The 18,422-nt window shown below is 38.9% G+C and overlaps 3 protein-coding genes across 7 annotated transcripts; 2 read left to right on the top strand and 1 right to left on the bottom strand.

The window, feature by feature from the left end:
• Positions 1–1,711: 1,711 nt before the first annotated feature.
• Positions 1,712–8,544, bottom strand: LOC121811009 (gamma aminobutyrate transaminase 3, chloroplastic-like). The gene is made up of 18 exons (XM_042211756.1): positions 8,350–8,544; positions 7,273–7,406; positions 7,002–7,086; positions 6,850–6,922; positions 6,570–6,667; positions 6,398–6,490; positions 6,242–6,315; positions 6,121–6,159; positions 5,941–6,029; positions 5,779–5,855; positions 5,616–5,690; positions 5,383–5,514; positions 5,213–5,300; positions 5,050–5,128; positions 2,637–2,727; positions 2,463–2,541; positions 2,256–2,371; positions 1,712–1,999 (listed from the first exon to the last, which is right to left on the bottom strand). Exons 1-18 carry the CDS (start codon positions 8,389–8,391, stop codon positions 1,925–1,927), a joined length of 1,539 nt encoding a protein of 512 aa, XP_042067690.1. The 5' UTR covers positions 8,392–8,544; the 3' UTR covers positions 1,712–1,924.
• Positions 8,545–10,672: 2,128 nt separating this feature from the next.
• Positions 10,673–15,379, top strand: LOC121741478 (protein FAR-RED ELONGATED HYPOCOTYL 3-like). Of its 5 annotated transcripts, XM_042134242.1 has the most exons (9): positions 10,673–10,849; positions 11,844–14,029; positions 14,102–14,158; positions 14,335–14,403; positions 14,495–14,557; positions 14,628–14,696; positions 14,775–14,822; positions 14,908–14,998; positions 15,083–15,379. In XM_042134242.1, the coding sequence occupies exons 2-8, from the start codon at positions 11,861–11,863 to the stop codon at positions 14,965–14,967; spliced, it is 2,535 nt and encodes an 844-aa protein (XP_041990176.1). In that variant the 5' UTR covers positions 10,673–10,849; positions 11,844–11,860; the 3' UTR covers positions 14,968–14,998; positions 15,083–15,379. The 5 variants fall into 5 exon arrangements, with proteins under 5 accessions (XP_041990176.1, XP_041990178.1, XP_041990179.1 ...); XM_042134244.1 differs by lacking the exon at positions 10,673–10,849 and having other exon boundaries at positions 10,860–14,029; positions 14,911–14,998; XM_042134245.1 differs by lacking the exon at positions 10,673–10,849 and having other exon boundaries at positions 10,860–14,029; positions 14,911–15,002.
• A 716-nt stretch (positions 15,380–16,095) lies between these two features.
• Positions 16,096–18,340, top strand: LOC121811615 (putative F-box/LRR-repeat protein 23). Its single transcript, XM_042212489.1, has 2 exons — positions 16,096–16,543; positions 17,387–18,340. The coding sequence occupies exons 1-2, from the start codon at positions 16,362–16,364 to the stop codon at positions 17,841–17,843; spliced, it is 639 nt and encodes a 212-aa protein (XP_042068423.1). The 5' UTR covers positions 16,096–16,361; the 3' UTR covers positions 17,844–18,340.
• Positions 18,341–18,422: the final 82 nt, after the last annotated feature.

The following is an 18,422-nucleotide window of genomic DNA, read 5'->3' as shown; positions in this document are numbered from 1 at the left end:
ATATACATAATAATACATTTTTTAAATAGATCACAATCAGGGCTGGGAATCGGTTCGGTTCGGTTCTAACCGAACCGAAAGGTCGGTTAACCGACTCCCTAATTTTCCGAAAACGAAGAACCGGAACCGAGAAGGCATCGGTTCGGTTCGGTTCTAACCGATAGGAACCGAATTGAAAAAAAAAACAAGTTGTTGTCGGGATTCGATCCCTAGTCAATGTTGAGAAAAATGGCTAGCCTACCACTTGCTCTACAAATTCTACAATGTACTTTGTTTTTCTTATGTTTGTAGAAATAATTATGTTTATATTTCGTATTATAAATTAAAAAAATAAAAACAACCTATTATAATACGCTACAATGTCGCCGCTGGGAGGATGAGAGCCGTCGTTGCTGGGCGGGCTTGATGCTGGGAGGAAGGTGAAGTGGTCGCTGGTGTTGGGAAGAAGAAGGAGAACTCGCCGCTGGGAAGGGAAGGAGTCGCCGCCGCTGCTGGGAAGGAGTCTCCGGCCGGTGGGGAGGAGTCTTCGGGCGCTAGGAAGAAGGAGAGTGGCGGAATGCGGCGGTGTGGGAGTCTCCAGATTCAGCGGCGTGTGTGGGCTGGGAAGTGGGAAATAATATTTTGAATAGGGAAATAATAAAAGAATTTTTGAGGGAAAATAAATAATAGGAATTGGGGAATTTTAATTTCGGTTCCCTCGGTTCTTTCGGGTATAACCGATCGGTTATCGGTTAACCGATAACCGATCGTGGCTTCAAACGGGAACCGAAACCGAACTGATAACCGAATTTATCGGTTATCGGTTAACCGAGAACCGGATTTTTCGGTGGTTATCGGTTAACGACTAACCGATAACCGAATTCCCGGCTCTAGATCACATGAGTATTTCAAATCAAATGACAGCACATCAGTGATCAGACATGTATTAATCCCAAAAAAAAGAAATTAGTTTAATCTATTTTACGTAAAAATTAATGGAATTTGTTGAAGTGGTGATACAATGTGACAGGATTAAATTGATTTATACTAACAAATATTAAAATCCACATGCCTAAACCCCTATGGATACTATAGATATACAATCATGCATGATAGCATATAGACTTTTGATTAAAACAGAAAATGATAAATGTAGTAGTAATTATATTTATTCCTTAGACACTAGTAAAGAGTCACATAAGTGGGGTATTACATTAAGAATAGTACTCCTATACTTTAATTAGCCGCCCAAATGAATTTGGCCAATTTTAATTATTTGTATAAATTTGAAATTGAAAATTGAAACATTCTAAATTGATCAGCTAGTTGCTCCATATATTTGACTTCAAACATACACATAGTATATGGAATATTATTCATCGAATTTTCGCATTAAGTGGTCACAATAAAGTACATATGAGTTGACCTAATATTGGACCCAAAATCCAACATTATTATTAATATTGACCAAAAATGAAATCATAAATTTAATATAATATGACGTGTTCCTCCACTTACACATTAAAGCGACATCATTTTGATGAGTAAATTAATCCATACCAGCTCCAATCTTAATTGTTGAAAAATAAGGAAAAATTAATAATTCATTAAATTTTAATTAGATTTTAAAGCTGATATGAAAATCAATATTGAACGAAAATAAAAAAAAATTATAAGAATTACCCTTTTCATTTATATTGAAGTATAATTCTGTTGTATGAACAAACAGTAGTAGTAACAAAATCAAGCACAGCTCATTTATTTATATTTCAATTTTCACACAATTAGAGAGTGATAAATTTAGTAGTAGAAGCTAAAAAAGTAGCAATTCAAGGACTAAATGAAATTCCATAGCATCACATAAATCTGCTTATTATTTCCAAACACCATATTCAATTTTCAAAGCTTTCACCATTATCAACATTTAATTTCAATCATCAACTAGTTATTTCCTCTGAGATTTCAGCTCTGCCACCCTTTCTTCTGTCGCTTTGAGAGCTTCCCCAAATTTCCCTACCAGCTGCAAAAATGAAGCAAAAATCCAATCTTTACTATAAAATCTGGAATTAAATATAAATTGCAGACTGCTTCAAAAACTGCATACTATTTCATAGATGCAAAAAATGTCTATCATGACAATATTTAGAAAAAACTGCACCAGAAGCACGAGCATAAGCTTCCGAAAAGTAGCAGTTAGTCACTAAAGCGCGTTTTATAGCACAAAATGAAGCACATTGGTGTGTGTATCAAGAGAGAGGGGAAAGATAGAGAAAGACCTCATCAACTTCTTGTGGAGTGATGATATATGGAGGAGACATCATGATATTATCTCCAGCAACGCGTATTAACATTCCTCGTTTCTCACACTCTGCTGAAAAATAAGCCGCGACACCTGAGATTTAATATACAATGTGAGAACGTAGTACTGCAACAACATAGACGTTAAACAAGAGTTCCAAAACGAAAAACATGAGATAGTATACCCCACTCGGCAGGAAAAGGATCGTTTGGTGATTTGTTATCCGTGAATTCCACCCCAAGAATCAGTCCCGTCCCACGTATCTTCAGGATAAGGGATGTACATCATCAGTGATGAGCAAGCAGAGGCCATGGCATACGTAAATCTCGAGTAAACAAACAGAAATGTGTAGTCTTACCTCACCAACAATGGGACTATCCGAAAACGCTTTCACACCTTCTTGAAATTTAGGGGCTATTTTGTTTACTTGCTCAACTATATTTCTCTCCCTGCAACATTTTGACAAATAACATTAACAAGTCGTCTACAAAAAGATTCAAAAAATCGATGCCTAAACTATTTTCAAAGAAATTGTTTTGCCTCAATTTTTCGCACGAATTTTAGGCCATCCACAACGCTGTTCCTATACCGTTCCTAAACCGTTCCTTAAACCACTATTTGAGGGCCCCACTGTACTTTTTTACTCCATTCCTTAACTAAGGAACGGAACCTGCAACCCTCGTTCCTTAACCGTTCCTTAACCGTTCCTTAAATTACTATTCATTCAATTTCATTTTTTTTTAATTTCAACTCAATTCAATTAAAAAAACAAACACATTTTATTAAAAAACACACAACATTAAAACAAAGTTACAACTTAAACTTAAAAAAATAAAAAGCACACAATTAAAATCATAAAAAAATAAAAGTACACAATTTTAATAATTTCATCCGCCAAAGTTTGCCCAAATGTGCTCAATTAGATCATGTTGGAGTTGGGTGTGGGCGCTAGAGTCGCGTGTCCTTGCACGAATAGATAACCGTTCTTGTATAGACGGATGCGCTCCACTTCGAGGCGGACTACTTGCGGTTGAGCTTCCGGGGGATTCGGGGTCGAACCAATTTCCCGCCTCGGGTCCTTCGTCTTGGACAATCATGTTGTGCAAGATTATGCACGTATACATGATGTCGACCATGTTCTCCATGAACCACGTACGAGCCGGGGCTTTGATGATGTTGAAGCGCGCTTGGAGAACCCCGAACGCCCTCTCCACATCCTTGCGAGCAGCCTCCTGCTTCTGCGCAAAAAGAGCCTGCTTTGGGTTCGCAGACCCACTGCACGTCTTCACGAAGGTAGGCCACTTCGGGTAGATGCCATCGGCGAGATAGTACCCCATTTTATAAAGCCGATTGTTGGCGACGAAGTTGATGGCCGGCGCTTTACCATCCAAAACTTCGGTCAAGAGGTCGGACTGGTTGAGCACGTTTACGTCGTTGTTCGACCCGGGGACCCCGAAGTACGCGTGCCAGATCCAAAGGCGGTAGTCGGCAACGGCCTCGAGTATAACGGTTGGGTGGGTACCTTTGTGGCCGCTTGTGTAGGACCCCTTCCACGCCACCGGGCAATTCTTCCATTGCCAGTGCATGCAATCGACGCTGCCGAGCATCCCTGGGAATCCGTGCACTGTTTCGTGAAGGTCGAGAAGGAACTGACAATCGGCCGTGCTTGGCCTCCGGAGAAATTCGTCGGTGAAGGCTGCCCGGACGCCTTTGCAGAATTTGAGCAAGCACATTCGCCCAGTGCTATCTCCGATGTGGAGGTATTCGTCGAACATGTCGGCCGTTTGTCCAGTCGCAAGCTGGCGGATTGCTGCAGTACATTTCTGCAGCGTCGTGTGGCTGGGACGTCCGACCGCGTCGAACCCTTCCTGGAAGAACTCTTCCCGGGCTGCCAAAGTATTCGCGATGTGGAGAAATAACGGTTTCCCTATGCGGAAACGGCGACGGAAGTACGTATCTCCCCAAACCGGGTTATCGCAGAAGTAGTCGCGTACTAACCTTGCGGCGGCTTCCTCCCGGTTACGATGGATGTACGTACGGGAGCGACGTTGGGGCGGAGCGGCTTCTTCCGCCTCCCGTCGTCGATCTTCTTCAAGTGATTGTTCCAATATTTGACGCATTTGTTCATAAGGATCCATTAGTTTGATTAAATTTGGGAGAAGGAAAATAGAGTTGATTTGAGATGAAAATTGGGGTGGAAATAGAGAGAAATAGATGTGTGTTTGTGATTGAAATGAGTATGAAATAGGAGTATTTATAGAGTAAATAAATAAATTAAAAAAAAAACGGCTATAAAATTAACGGTCTCATTACCGTTAATAAAAAAAATATTTTTTTTTTTTATTAAATTCGAATTTTTTTAAAAAAAAATGAATTATTGCGTCATCGGGACGAAGCCCACTCGCGGGTCAGCGAGTGGGCTTCACGCGTCGAATGGGAGTCCGCCACGTCGCCTCGGCGCGTGGCGGAACGTTTCGTTCCGCGTTCCGGAGGAACGAAACGCGGCACGGCATGGGAACGGTGGCGGCACGGAATGGCGACGGAACGCACGCTGCAACGCGTGCCGCCGCGAAACCGTTCCTCCGGAACGGCATAGGAACGGCGACGGCACCGCGTTGCGGATGCTCTTAGAATGTGGTAATATACTATACTTTCATTTTGTACACACAAACAAGATTTACAGATGTTGCAATTGGAAATAAAGTGGCCCTGAAACGGTTGAGCATTTGTATAAATGAAAATCAGTTTTCAGTGGAGAAGATGAAACATACTTGTAGATCTTTAGTGTTTCCAATGCAACAGCACATGCTACGGGATGTCCGGAGTAAGTAAATCCATGGGAGAAGGAACCTTCAAACAGAGAACCGGGTCAATGCATTAAGTTCGAGTATATGAATATAATTTCCAACGATCAAGTAAACGTTTCAAACGAACCAAGTTTACTGCTCTGAGAATGTATGACCTCGGAGATTTCGGGGCTGACAAGAACAGCTCCAACAGGTAGGTATGCAGAAGAGAGCGCCTGTACAATATCGAGAGCCAGCCATAATAAGCGAAAACAGAACTAGGAAACACTTGTAGCACAATTTTGTCATGACACGAACCTTTGCTATGGAGACCAGATCAGGTTTGATTCCGTACTTATCACAGCCAAACATCGTCCCGAGTCTTCCAAATGCACATATTACCTCATCAGCAATCAAAAGAATATCGTACTTCTTTAAGACTGCTTGAACCTGCAAATTTGCAAAACAAGAACCACATCACGGCTACGGTAGATTCAAGTATAACAAAGAATGTATCCCGAGCCACAATTTTGTGAAAAAAAAAATCTCACCTTTTCGAAGTACGTTGCAGGAGGAAGTATAACTCCACCAGCGCCCAGAACCGGTTCTGCTATGAAAGCAGCAATCTGAAAAAAATTAATTAGTCAAACAGTAAACTATGGCAGCAAATGGAAAATCAGTGATATGATGTTGATATCTAATACTATGAGTTACCGTGTCGGGTCCTTCTTTGAGGATAAGGTTTTCCAAATTCATGGCCAACCTGGTCGAGAATTCCTCCTCGGATTCACCTGGAAAGCATTCTTCGGTTCTTCAGATAACGTGTCGTACGAAATGACATATTATATGGTAATTAGTAAAGTAGTGTTTCCCGACCTTGTTGGTGGAAGCGCCAATAATGAGGGCAGTCGGTATGTAAAATAAACGCAGCTGGCAGATCGAATTTCTGGTGCAGAGCAGGCAAACTGTTGGAAACGGTTATATTGTTCGGTTAACATTTCTCACTGCATTTAAATGATGGTTATAATTGTGAAATCTCGAGGGAAACAAACATACCCGGAGAGACTGGCTGCTATAAGCGTCGAACCATGGTATCTGCCATTAAAGAAGGAGGTGTCAATGGAAAAGAAAGCTCATAGTGAGTGTACCATAGCAATGAATGAAATGGAATCCTTACGATTTTGATCGAGCGATGAATTTTTTCTTGTTCGGTCTCCCGAGGGCATTATTGTAATACCAAACCAACTTCACCTGCAAGACCAGGAAAAACAGAAAAGTATAGTAAACCATCAAGAAAGATGGAAACGAAAGTCGAGCCCAAGGAGATCAAAACCTGTGTATCGTTGGCTTCCGATCCACTGTTCGTGAAGAAGGCCTTAGCCATTTTTCTAGCCGAGAATATCTCCAATAGCTCACTTGCTAGATCCTGCATTCAAAGAGAAATCTAAATGATGGCGTCCTGAATCTATGCGTCCGGCTTCCTGAAAGGAAGGATCTCGTCTTACCAAAGTGGGTTTTGTGGTACAGTTCCAAAAGGAGTGATAAAACGGCAAGGTGTTTAGTTGTTTCACCGCAGCTTCAACAAGACGAGGCTCGTTACCACCTATAAGAACGCCAGAGCATACATACAGCGAAATTCACGACGATTGCTGATATTTAACATAATGGATTTCAAGGTCACAAAAGTTTAATACAGACCAATAACAGTGAAGGAGAAATCAAGATCATCAAAATCGAGTAGCAGCTACAAAATTGTTTAAATAGTCGGGTATGAAAACGGAATACCAAGACAAGTGGACCATAGACCAGCAAGAGCATCAAGATACTTTTTTCCGTTAACATCATACACATAGGATCCCTAAATCAAAAAAAATAATCATAACTAAAAGTTGGAAATCTTATGAATGAAACTGAAATGTCGAGAGCAGCTTCAGTACCTCTGACTTTGCGATTACTAGAGGGTTCACGTCTGCAGACTGCCATCCAGCCGTAAAGGGAGCTAGCATATCATGCCCCTTAAAGCTAAGAATGGAAAGAGTTAATATGAAATTTCATGAAGAATCATCTTCATGCTATGGTGTGTGATTAGCTTAAGCTAACAAGTAACAATCAAACCAATTATAGGGAGCCATCCTTTATGGCTATGAACAGAAAAAAAGGAAGGGGTAAATGCAAAGAAACTAGTAAAGAAAAGAAAAGGGTGCATACTCTTTCTCGTTAGGTGATGGAACATCCTCCCGTGCAGATGCTTCTGAACCATACGATTTCGCAGCTGTGAAAGCCCGGACCAAATCATTCTGCAAGATTTTACGTGCTGAAACATCTTTTACATTGCAGCCAGCCTGTTGTAATCCAGGTTAAACGTTAGAAACCAAGTTTAACGCCATCAAGGCAATGAATTTTCTTGTCCAATTCCAAAAAATCCCAATCTATGGTGCAGTTGAAGTTTCCGAGTGTAAAAAAAATCATATTATACCACACAAAACATCAACTCAGAGATGTAAATTGCGCTCGAGCTTGCTTTAATTGTTAATTAGGATCATTAGTGGGATGAAAACTCACTCAATTCATTAACTAGAAAGTAAATTGAGCCACTGAAGCTTTTACGTGTTGGCCATAAGAATAAAAAAACGTAGAGAGTAAAACAAGGTTTCAAAGACTGGGAAACAATATTAAACAGCCAATGTAGGAAACATTCCAAGGATGCAGCAAGCCTGACAAAATGAACTATATGAACTAAGAACAATTGACATTAAGGTCGTTTTTAAGAGTAGTCGCCCATCCAAGCATTAGAACTTCGGGTTACACTCAATCCACATAAACTCAGTCTCTCATTGTCAACAATACAAGTACCACTAATAAAGAATTAGTTAATTTTATTGCTTCGCTTCTTCTTGAATCTTGACCAATGTATCATTTGACTACACAAACTAAGATCAAAATGAAACAGAATACTACAACAGAATCTTCAATCCCAAAACATATTTCATTAGTATGAAATCTACAGTCCAAGTTAATGAAAAGTAAAAGTAAAAATGTCGAATCTATTCACCACTTCTTACTGCATCCTAAATTTAAGGTATTCACCAAATCAATCAATAAAGTAAAAAAGATTGAATTTTTTATCCACCATAGAAGTCAAATACAGTAAAATACATCAAGAATCAACATGAAAAGAAAAAAAAATTGAAAACAGAAAGACTAAATACAAATTGGCATGCAATACATGTAGATAGATACACCACTACATAGAAGAAAAAAACAATCTTGAAGTGGGATTGGAACCTGGGTGGCGTTTCTGAGAGTTGTTTGAAGTAGGCGATACATTTCTTAGGCCAAAATTAATAGTATGAGGTGGGGCAAAGCATGCAGACAAAAAAGAGCACTAGGAAGAGTGTGTGTGAGAGTGTGGGAGGAGAGAGAGGGAGAGGTGGTGTTTTAAAATGGGTGATCTTGATATGGACAATGACAACTAGAGAAGCTCCACATCAAAATGCCTATCACAATGGTATCACGTCCAGATTCAATATTGGCTGGAATCGTGTAGAATTTTCTCTTGATTCCTTTACATAATTTTTTCATTTATTTAATTCCATTAGTACTTGAAATTCCATGTTCATTGGGATTGTGATAATATAATCTATTCTTCTCTTATTAATTGTAATTTACATGTTTTTCCACTAAATGACTCAATTAATTTGGAATACTCGAATCACTTTTCTATTGTATTTATTGAGATTTTAATTTAATTTATTAATCGATTTATTGGTTATGTAATGTTTTTATTTATCTTTAATCGTATGCTATAAACATGAGGTCACACACCATTTAATTATGCTAGATAACGTTGTCATTTTATTCTTTTTTGGAGATGGAAGTCAAAGTTGTGAGCTTGGATAATGTTACTTTTGAATTTTCTACCAAATTAAATTAATTGGATGTATAGTTTCGTTCAACGCAATAAAAACTAGGATATGTATACGTTTCCATAGATTTAAGGGTCATATTATTACTTTTTCCGCTTAAACACTCACATGGCTTGGCAGATCACTAAAATGACATGCTTACACTCTGGAGAGTGCATAGTATAAAAGCACGAAACGTGCCTGTTTCTCATGGGTTAATTACACCCATATATAAAATATTTCACTAATGTTTAAAAACTAAAATTAATAAAAAAAGTTTTACGTTCGCATGCATAATACAAAATCTTTTATTTTGTGTTTCAAGTTAATACATTCCTTTTTATTTATTATATTAATTTTTGTATAAATAATATTTTAACTTGAAATATATACATCATATAGTTAAATGTTTTATATCAAATTAAAATTTTAATAAATACTCCTTCCGTCCCAGATAATTTGTCTCAGTTTTCCATTTTGATCCGTCCCACATAATTTGTCATACTTCAAATTACCTATTTATGGCAAAAAATTACTCCCCTCCTAATTATGTTTTCGCCTACCCCATTTCACACATTTAATTCTTTCACCCCTTTCCAAATTACTCCACCCAACCGTCTCTTCCCATTCAATCGCCACCCACACAAATCGACTCCCCTTCCACTCCAAATACTCCCTCTGAAAACCCTAGATCTACACCGACGCCTCCACAATTTCCACCGCCTCCACACAAATCGACTCCCCTTCCACTCCAAATACTCCCTCCGAAAACCCTCAATTTATACACACGCCGCCTCCACTCCACATCCACCTCCATTAGTTCTACCGCCTCGAGAGCTCCCACTGAGATGGCTGCTTATCCCGACTCTCCTCCTGGGTTTTTATCGGTCGATCTGGACGATCTCGTCGTCCTAGACACGCCGGAGCATCTGTGGGGTTCTGACTCCGCCATCGACGACTCTTTCGTCACCGGAACCCTAATTGACACCGTTGTCCCCAAAAAATTTGCTTTAAGTATTGTGGGAGTTGGGATTTCCCTCCCAAAAATCCTCAAATGTAATTTGATTAAACTCTCCTTGAGAATTTGTATTTTGTGGAGTTGTATGAAAGAGACAGTTTGTTTTCTAATCTGTGCAGATTTGTATTTTGAGAAGTTTTTAGTAGTAGAATTTTGAGCTGCAGAATTGAGCAGCTAATTTAAATTTTGTGCAGATTATAACACTAATTACAATTAAAAAATTAGAACAAAATTTTAATTATACTCAAATCATCACTAATTCAAGATTTCCATAAAAATAGAAGAAAAAGAAACAAGGTGGGACCCAGTTTTACTATCTACCTTCGTTTAGATCAAAGTCAAACAAAATTTCTTAAAACCCGTGCCTAGTCAAACTTATCCGAATTATCTGAGACGAGGGATTATTTTGTAAGTATGTTTAATTATCCCGTCGCTGCCACCAAATAAATAATACTCCCTCTGTCCCGGGCTACTCGCTCATTTCCTTTTCGGCTCGGAGATTAAGGAATGAGTGTATAGGAAAGTCAAAAATGACGGCTGTAGGTGAAATTTTTTACTAAAAATGGAAAGAGTGCAAGTAACTTGGGACGCCCAAAAAGGAAATAAGTGCGAGTAGTGCGGGACGGAGGGAGTAGCAATATGTAGACGTAGAGTAATAAAAATGTGCTGTGGCAATGAGAAGAGAGGCACGCGCTAGAGAGAGAAAAGGGCAGAGCGAGTGAGAGAGAGTGTTGAAGGAGAGCGAGTGGCAATCACAAATCGAGAGAACCCTAATCTCCAAATTTGGGGAAAAACATCGTCGACTCGCCCAAACCCTCGCGTGGATTTGCAGCTCTGAAGATTTCTACTATAAAAATCGCAGGTAATCACCACTCTCCACCTCCATAACGACTTTTTCCCTCCCCTCCCTCCCTTTCTCTTCAGCTCAAACAATTCCACAATTCGTTGCCTTTTCTTGCTTAATGATCAATCTAAAAAAACCGCAAAAACTTCCCCTGATTTCCTGCTCAAATTCATGCCGCCTTTTAGCTTTATCTCCTTGTTTTATTTTTCCTTTTTTCGAAAATTGATTTTGCCTGAACGTAGTGTTTTTTCACGTTTGTTCATTTTCTGCTGTTTCTTTTCGCAAAATGTGGTGAAAGCTTTATAATGTAGTTATCTAGGCTTGTTGGCTCTTGCTTATTTTGTGCTTGGTGCTAAAAGCTGCCAATTTTTAACATGTTGTCAATAGCTAACTACTCGATGCTAGTGTTGGTCGGTGATGTTTATGTTGATAGTGATAGCGCTATTATCAATACAGAGCTGGTTTGTTCGGACGTCGAAGTGGGTGAGGGTAAATTGTATGTGGAGAAGGCTAAGAATGAGTTAATGGGATTCAGTTATTTAGATTTACGCAGTTTCTGTATGGAATTCATATGTTTTTTAGTCATTGGTGTATCATGATGTGCTGAATTGAATTGCAGTGACATTCTTGATACTGAGCTAAATCACTTACTGTAATCTATCCTATTCTGTAAATTTTAACATACTATCTTCTTTAAGTTTGTGTCTTTATAAAAGATATACTCTGTACGTGCTTTTCCACCTTCTACTTACCGCCTTGTATATGCCTGTGTGCATAACGCTGAATGTGGTGGTTATTTCTTGAGTCCAGTGACAAAGGGGAGTATGAGAAATCATGGAGTAAAGCACAATCTAACTACTTATCTGATATATACTGCTCCTTTTCTTTTTCTTATTTCTTGTGGCAGTGAAGTGAAAAATAAATGCAGAACATTATCAAAGCTCTTATAATGCTCTACAGAGTTCAAAATCATGTTTATTTTTACAGGTCACTAGACAACAACTTATTGCAGGAAAACAGGTTGTTTTTATGGATATAGATCTTAGGTTGCCTTCTGGAGAGCATGATAAGGATTTAGAAGAGCCTAATGGAATTGTTAATATGCTAGATGGGGAAGAGAAGCCCCTTAATGTAGATGTTGTGGGTGAGAGTATGGGAGAGGAGGACAAGTTGCACATTGAAGATGTTGATGATGTGAATTCTCCCTTACCCGATATAGATTTTAAAGATCTGACGATTCTTGAGCCACTTCCTGGTATGGAATTTGAGTCTCATGGGGACGCCTATGCTTTCTATCAGGAATATGCTAGATCCGTGGGATTTAATACTGCGATTCAGAATAGCCGACGTTCAAAAACATCAAGGGAATTCATCGATGCAAAATATGCATGTTCTAGATATGGAACAAAGCGTGAGTATGAGAAATCTTTGAACCGTCCACGCAGTAGACAAGGAACCAATCAGGATTCTGAGAATGCTACAGGTCGTCGAGCATGTTCAAAGACAGATTGTAAAGCAAGTATGCATGTTAAGAGAAGGTCCGATGGGAAATGGATAATCCATAGATTTGAGAAAGAGCATAACCACGAACTTTTACCTGCCCAAGCTGTAAGTGAACAGACCAGAAGGATGTATGCTGCGATGGCTAGACAGTTCGCTGAATATAAAAGTGCAGTCGGTCTTAAACATGAATCCAGAGGCCAATTTGAAAAGGGCAGGAGTATGGCAATGGATGCAGTGGAGGCGAGTGCTATGCTTGAGTTTTATGTCCATATGCAGACTCTAAATTCAAACTTCTTTTATGCAGTGGATGTTGGTGAGGATCAACGCCTGAAGAGTCTATTTTGGGTTGATGCCAAAAGCAGGCATGACTATCCTAATTTCAGTGATGTCGTATCTTTTGATACGAGCTATATCCGAAACAAGTATAAAATGCCTCTAGCTCTTTTTGTTGGGGTCAATCAGCACTATCAGTTCATGCTACTCGGATGTGCTTTGCTGTCTGATGAAAACGTAGCGACATATTCATGGGCCATGAGAATGTGGTTGAAAGCTATGGGTGGCCAGGCTCCGAAAATTATACTCACTGAGCAAGAAAGGGTTTTCAAGTCTGTTATTTCAGATGTTTTTCCATCCACTCTTCATTTTTTCTCCTTGTGGCATGTAGTGGGAAAGATTTCAGAAACATTAAATAGTGTAATCAAACAGAACGAAAACTTCATATCTAAATTCGAAAAATGCATTTATAGGTCGTGGACAGAGGAGGAGTTCGAAAAGAGGTGGCTCAAGCTGGTGGATAGATTTGAACTAAAAGAGAATGAGTTGATCCAGTCATTGTATGAAGATCACAAAATGTGGGTGCCTAACTTTACTAAAGATGGATTTTTTGCTGGTATGTCAACAGGTCAACGGTCAGATAGTGTGAATTCTTTCTTTGACAAGTATGTACATAAGAAAACAACTGTGCAAGAGTTCATAAAACAATATGATGCCATTCTGCAAGATAGGTATGAAGAGGAAGCAAAGGCCTCTTCTGATACATGGAATAAGCAGCCTGCTTTGAAGTCGCCTTCACCGTTCGAGAAGCATGTAGCTAGCCTTTATACTCTTTCTGTATTGAGGAAATTTCAAGTTGAGGTATTGGGTGCTGTAGCATGTATACCTAAGAAAGAGGAACAAGTTGATGCGGTGGTCACTTTCAAAGTACAAGATTATGAGAGGAATCAAGAATTTATTGTCACACTGAACGATTTGAAATCTGAAGTGTCCTGCATATGCCGCTTATTTGAACTGAAAGGTTTCCTTTGTAGACATGCAATGATTGTTCTTCAAATCTGTGGCATCTCGACAATACCTTCACAATATATTTTGAAACGGTGGACCAAAGACGCCAAGAGCAGATACTCGATGGGTGAAGGGTCTGAGCAGGTGCACTCAAGGCTGCAGCAATATAATGATCTTTGTCAAAGGGCTATGAAATTGGGTGAAGAAGGATCATTATCACAAGAGAGTTACAATCTGTCTCTTCGTGCACTTGATGAAGCTTTTGAGAACTGTTTGAATGCCAACTACTCCAGTAAGAATCTTCTAGAAGCTGGACCTTCTGCTTCCCCGGGTATTTTGTGCATCGAAGATGGCTTTCAAAGTGGGAGTTTGAGCAAGACAAATAAGAAGAAGAATACAACTAAGAAGAGAAAGGTTTGTCTTGAATCAAAAACATATTCTTTTATGTTTTCTATATCTTTAAGTCATGCATTATCTGCATTGCAGGTTAACATGGAGCCAGATGTTATTACAGCTGGCACGGCAGATAGCTTACAACAAATTGTACGTCAATGTTGTTGCGTGCTCATTTTTTCTGTAGAAATGTTTCTTACTTGAGATATGCCTAAAATAAATCTTGTGCAAACTTGAGATTTTGTATTGTAAGTTGTTGTTAATGCTTAGGAAAAAACTGAGTTCTCGACCTGTAAGCCTAAATCAGTCATTGTTTTAATACTTAGGAAAAACTGAGTTCTCGACCTGTAAATCTGGATGGATATTTTGGTCATCATCAAGGTGCTCCGGGAATGGTAAGAAACATACCTTGAATTATACATGAAAAAGTACATAAGTTCTAATTGGCTCACTGTAACTTGGTTTCCCTCTATTTGAATGGTACAGCTGAACTTAATGGGTCCCACACGCGATAGTTACTTCGGGAACCAACCAGCCATTCAGGGACTAGTACGTCCTCTAATCACATCTATTAACTCTTTCTAGTAATAATGGAATCTGAAGTTATGACCTTCTTTAGGGCCAGCTGAACTCCATTGCACCTACCCACGATGGCTACTATGGCACTCAGCCCGCCATGCCTGGAATGGTAACTTGTTTGTCGTGTAGCTTATTACTTTTCCCATTGCTTCAATAATTCGTTCTGATTTTGTGGTCATCCTTGAAGGGGCATATGGAGTTTTTCCGCCCTACAAATTTCGGCTATGGCATTCGGGTTAGTTCATGGGATTGTTAGGTTTACTTCAAATGTTTCTGTTATTTCACCAATCCAGAGCTTACTAATATATTGTTGTCCATAGCAGGACGATCCGAATGTGAGATCCGCGCAGCTGCACGACAATGCACCAAGACACGCTTGAGAAATTCTTTTTCTCTCCGTTAACGGTATTGGTAGGTAATGATGTTTCGTAGCTCGAGCTTCACCTTTCATACTCAAGCATTGGTATCGTCTGATATATAAACACCGTTGTACAGAAGCACAGCCAGCTTTACCTTTCAGACTGCTTGTTGTATGTGTGCCAAATGGGAGCGTCTCTTGACTTAACTGTATAGTAAGTGAACATAGACTGTGCAGCAGCGTTTAATTTCGTCGTCTCGGCGTCGTCGTAAACGGTCGCTCGCCGCGATGAGTGATGCGCCGTGTTGTAGCGATAGTAGCAAGCTGTATTTTTAGTTAATTTCCGGTAAATCTAGGATTTTTGTGAAGAAGAGAGCATTGTTGAGTTGATCTTTGCTAGTTTTATGGTTATGTTTGTTGTGATAAACGTTAAATATCTATCTATATCTCATATCTAAAAAGAAATAACCAAATTCCGGCAAAATTCTCGATTTTTAGGTGTGGTTGGAAAATCGTGGTCCATGGGACATTTTTTTTTAATTCTGCAATGAGTGTCAAGCATTGCGTATCTAATTATAAAATTGTGAAATGACCATAATTTTGTCGTATAATCCATTTAAAATACATCTTTTTAAATACAGATTTTTTTTTCGTATAATCCATTATTTTATATGGAGTATTATATTATTTTGTCTTATTAAATATTTCTTCCAAACTACTACATATCTTTACCCATATAAGGTTTGTACTACTACTATTTTCACAAAATGGAAGAGATTAAATTTGTGTAGTGCATATCATGATAAAAATAACTCATTATTAAAGATAATACTCTTTCAGTTCTTGAAAATTTATCACTTATTTTTATTTTCATCCGTTCCATAAAATTTTTCACCTTTCATTTTTACCAGTTTAGATAGTACACTTATTAATTCTCAATCACATTTTATTAAAATTTAGATCTATATCTATTAATTTTTACACTTTTCATTACATTTATTAAAATTCGTGTTTGATCGCCAATTTTTTGTGGACGGAGGTAGTATAATGAATTATCATAAGCTATTAGTACATTATAATATAGACATAATTCTAATTTGAGTTAATGCCTACTATTTTAACAATAATTAACCGTACATATTCGTATAGCCAGGACAAAGTACTCTCACGTGATATCCTTTCTCCCGAAGACGGCGTCGTTTGCGAAGCTTCACACAGAAGATTTACGTGAAGCTACACACTACAAACACTTGGGCAGTTCCATATTCACTTGAACCAACCAACTCCTTTCAATCGCAATGGAAGGAAGGAAATACAAATACCAGACGCAGGCGGTGGTTGCTGCTCCATCCTCACCGCCGTGGATCCATCTGCCTCGAGATATAACGGCGGATATTCTCCAGAGGCTGGGGGTGGATGATTTGCAAGGATCCCGCCTTGTGGCGAGTGCTTTATTTCTCTAACCCTCTCCCACGGAAATTGCTGAGCGACTACGATCTCATGCTGCGACGCGCAGTCGACCGCAGCCAAGGACAATTGATCGACCTCACCGTCCACTACTTCGGCTCCGCAAATCTCATGAATCACATCGCCCGTCGGTAAATTCAAATTCAAATTTTAATATTCCGCGCCAGCCTTTTGTTTTTTGATGATTCAACTTGAAATAGGTCAGTTTTCTAGTCGGATTGTTTATCTGCCTATTAATGCTTGAAAATTTGTTCCTTTAAATCTGAAATTTGATGAACACGCCTTGAAAACAGGCATATTGTATTTGCATTGTGAAATGTCTTTGCTACTTTGTTGAAATAGGTGTAAATCATGAAAATTTGTTTCAGATCTGAAATTTCTTAGTGCCTTTGAGAATTCAATTTGCATTGTGGTGATATAGTAAGTAGTGTTTACATTGGAGTGAGAATTTTGTATTTGTCTTGTTGAATTTGTTGCTTCTGCTTCTTCCTTAGCTAAGTTTGTCAGTTGTCTGGTTGTAATACACTAGAATACTCTGACTTATTTTCGATCTTTTTTGTCGATTTTATATCAAATAAGCCAATGTAGTTGTAATTGCTTTCCTTTATCTTGCTGCTCTATGCAAAAAATTACTCATCTCGAAACCAATGTGGTAGGTATTGGTTTAAGAAGCTTCCTCTATCATTCTGCTTCATTTTAAAAACTGTCTAATCTTTGTTTAACAAGCTTCATTTAGTTAAATCTCACTCTTCTAGAGGGCAATGTTGTAGTTATTGGTTTAAGAAACTTCCTTTATCTTGCTCCATGTAATAACTGTCTAATCTTTTGCTATTCGACAAATCGCCACATCTCAAACGCCTTATGGAGTAGTTGGTATAAGAAGCTTCCTTTATCTCGCTCCATGTAAAAGAACTGTCTGTCTAATCTTTATCTTGCTCTGTGTAAAAACTCTCTAATCTTTTGTTGTTTGACAGATCAACAAATCTCAAACGCGTTAAACTTGGAATTTGCTTTCACATATCAGGATTTCATGCAGCTCGAATATTTGCAAAACTTCCACACTTGGAAGAATTGCACCTTACTCTTGATCGTGCTGTCGACATTAGATCTATTGGCTATGCTTGCCCGACCTTGAAATCCTTCTCACTCAACACATTTAACTGCAAGTTTGTGTTGTTGGAAGGTGCTGATGACGTCATAAGTTTCTACCGAAATCTGTGTGCTCGCGCAATCGCTGAAAGCATGCCCAATCTCCAGCATCTCCAACTCTTCGCACATTGGATTGGAAACCAAGGGCTCGAAGACATCCTGGAAGCCTGTCCACGCCTCGAATCACTTGATGTCCGACGATGCTTTGATCTCCATCTTGAAGGGGATTTAGGGAAGAGATGCCGCGAGAGGATGAAAGTTCTTAAACTCCCCCATGACTGAGTCAGTGATGTTCCGTGGCCTAACTGGGATGGCCGTGATCCGTTTGGTCCGGACGCCTATTTTGATGTTTATAAATATGACTATTATCAAGATGGGGAAGATTATTTTTCAGGTGAAGAGGATGAGGACGATGAAGACGTTTTAAGTGAAGAGGATGATGACGATGAAGAGGTTTTAAGTGAAGAGGATGGGGATTTAAGTGAAGAGGATAATGACGATGAAGGCGCTTTCGATGGGGATTTAAGTGAAGAGGATGATGATGATGAAGACGAAAACGCCGGCTAGTTCTAGGCATGGTAGATGGTGAAGGTATGGCGAAGGTGTCTTGTTTTGTTTTCTGGCTTGAGATATATGCACAAATGATACTCTAGTTGATTCTGTCCAGGGTTAGCATTGTGAATGATTTTGTAGTTATCTAGCTTCATTAATACCAATATATCTATATGGTATGATAGTATTAATTACTTATTTATAGTAATAAATTAATCTATTATGTATTTTCCTTTTGCAATAATTTATAAAAAGATTAAATTTACCAAATTAAATATCTATGGATTTGAAAAATATTATCTATTGGAT

This window comes from Salvia splendens, chromosome 7 (assembly GCF_004379255.2).
Source record: "Salvia splendens isolate huo1 chromosome 7, SspV2, whole genome shotgun sequence".
Taxonomy (NCBI): Eukaryota; Viridiplantae; Streptophyta; class Magnoliopsida; order Lamiales; family Lamiaceae; genus Salvia; species Salvia splendens.
This window is presented reverse-complemented; position numbering and strand designations above follow the sequence as displayed.

Excerpts from the sequence above, each read along its gene's own strand:
- LOC121811009 (XM_042211756.1), bottom strand. The coding sequence starts at position 8,391 with ATGTATCGCCTACTTCAAACAACTCTCAGAAACGCCACCCAG. Across the intron at positions 6,316-6,397 it reads CGGAAGCCAACGATACACAG|GTGAAGTTGGTTTGGTATTA; the intron begins GTTTTGATCTCC and ends CTGGTCTTGCAG. Across the intron at positions 5,691-5,778 it reads TCAAAGAAGGACCCGACACG|ATTGCTGCTTTCATAGCAGA; the intron begins GTAACTCATAGT and ends AATTTTTTTCAG.
- LOC121741478 (XM_042134242.1), top strand. The coding sequence starts at position 11,861 with ATGGATATAGATCTTAGGTTGCCTTCTGGAGAGCATGATAAGGATTTA. Across the intron at positions 14,030-14,101 it reads ATACAACTAAGAAGAGAAAG|GTTAACATGGAGCCAGATGT; the intron begins GTTTGTCTTGAA and ends TCTGCATTGCAG. Across the intron at positions 14,558-14,627 it reads AACCAGCCATTCAGGGACTA|GGCCAGCTGAACTCCATTGC; the intron begins GTACGTCCTCTA and ends GACCTTCTTTAG.
- LOC121811615 (XM_042212489.1), top strand. The coding sequence starts at position 16,362 with ATGATTTGCAAGGATCCCGCCTTGTGGCGAGTGCTTTATTTCTCTAAC. Across the intron at positions 16,544-17,386 it reads ATGAATCACATCGCCCGTCG|ATCAACAAATCTCAAACGCG; the intron begins GTAAATTCAAAT and ends GTTGTTTGACAG.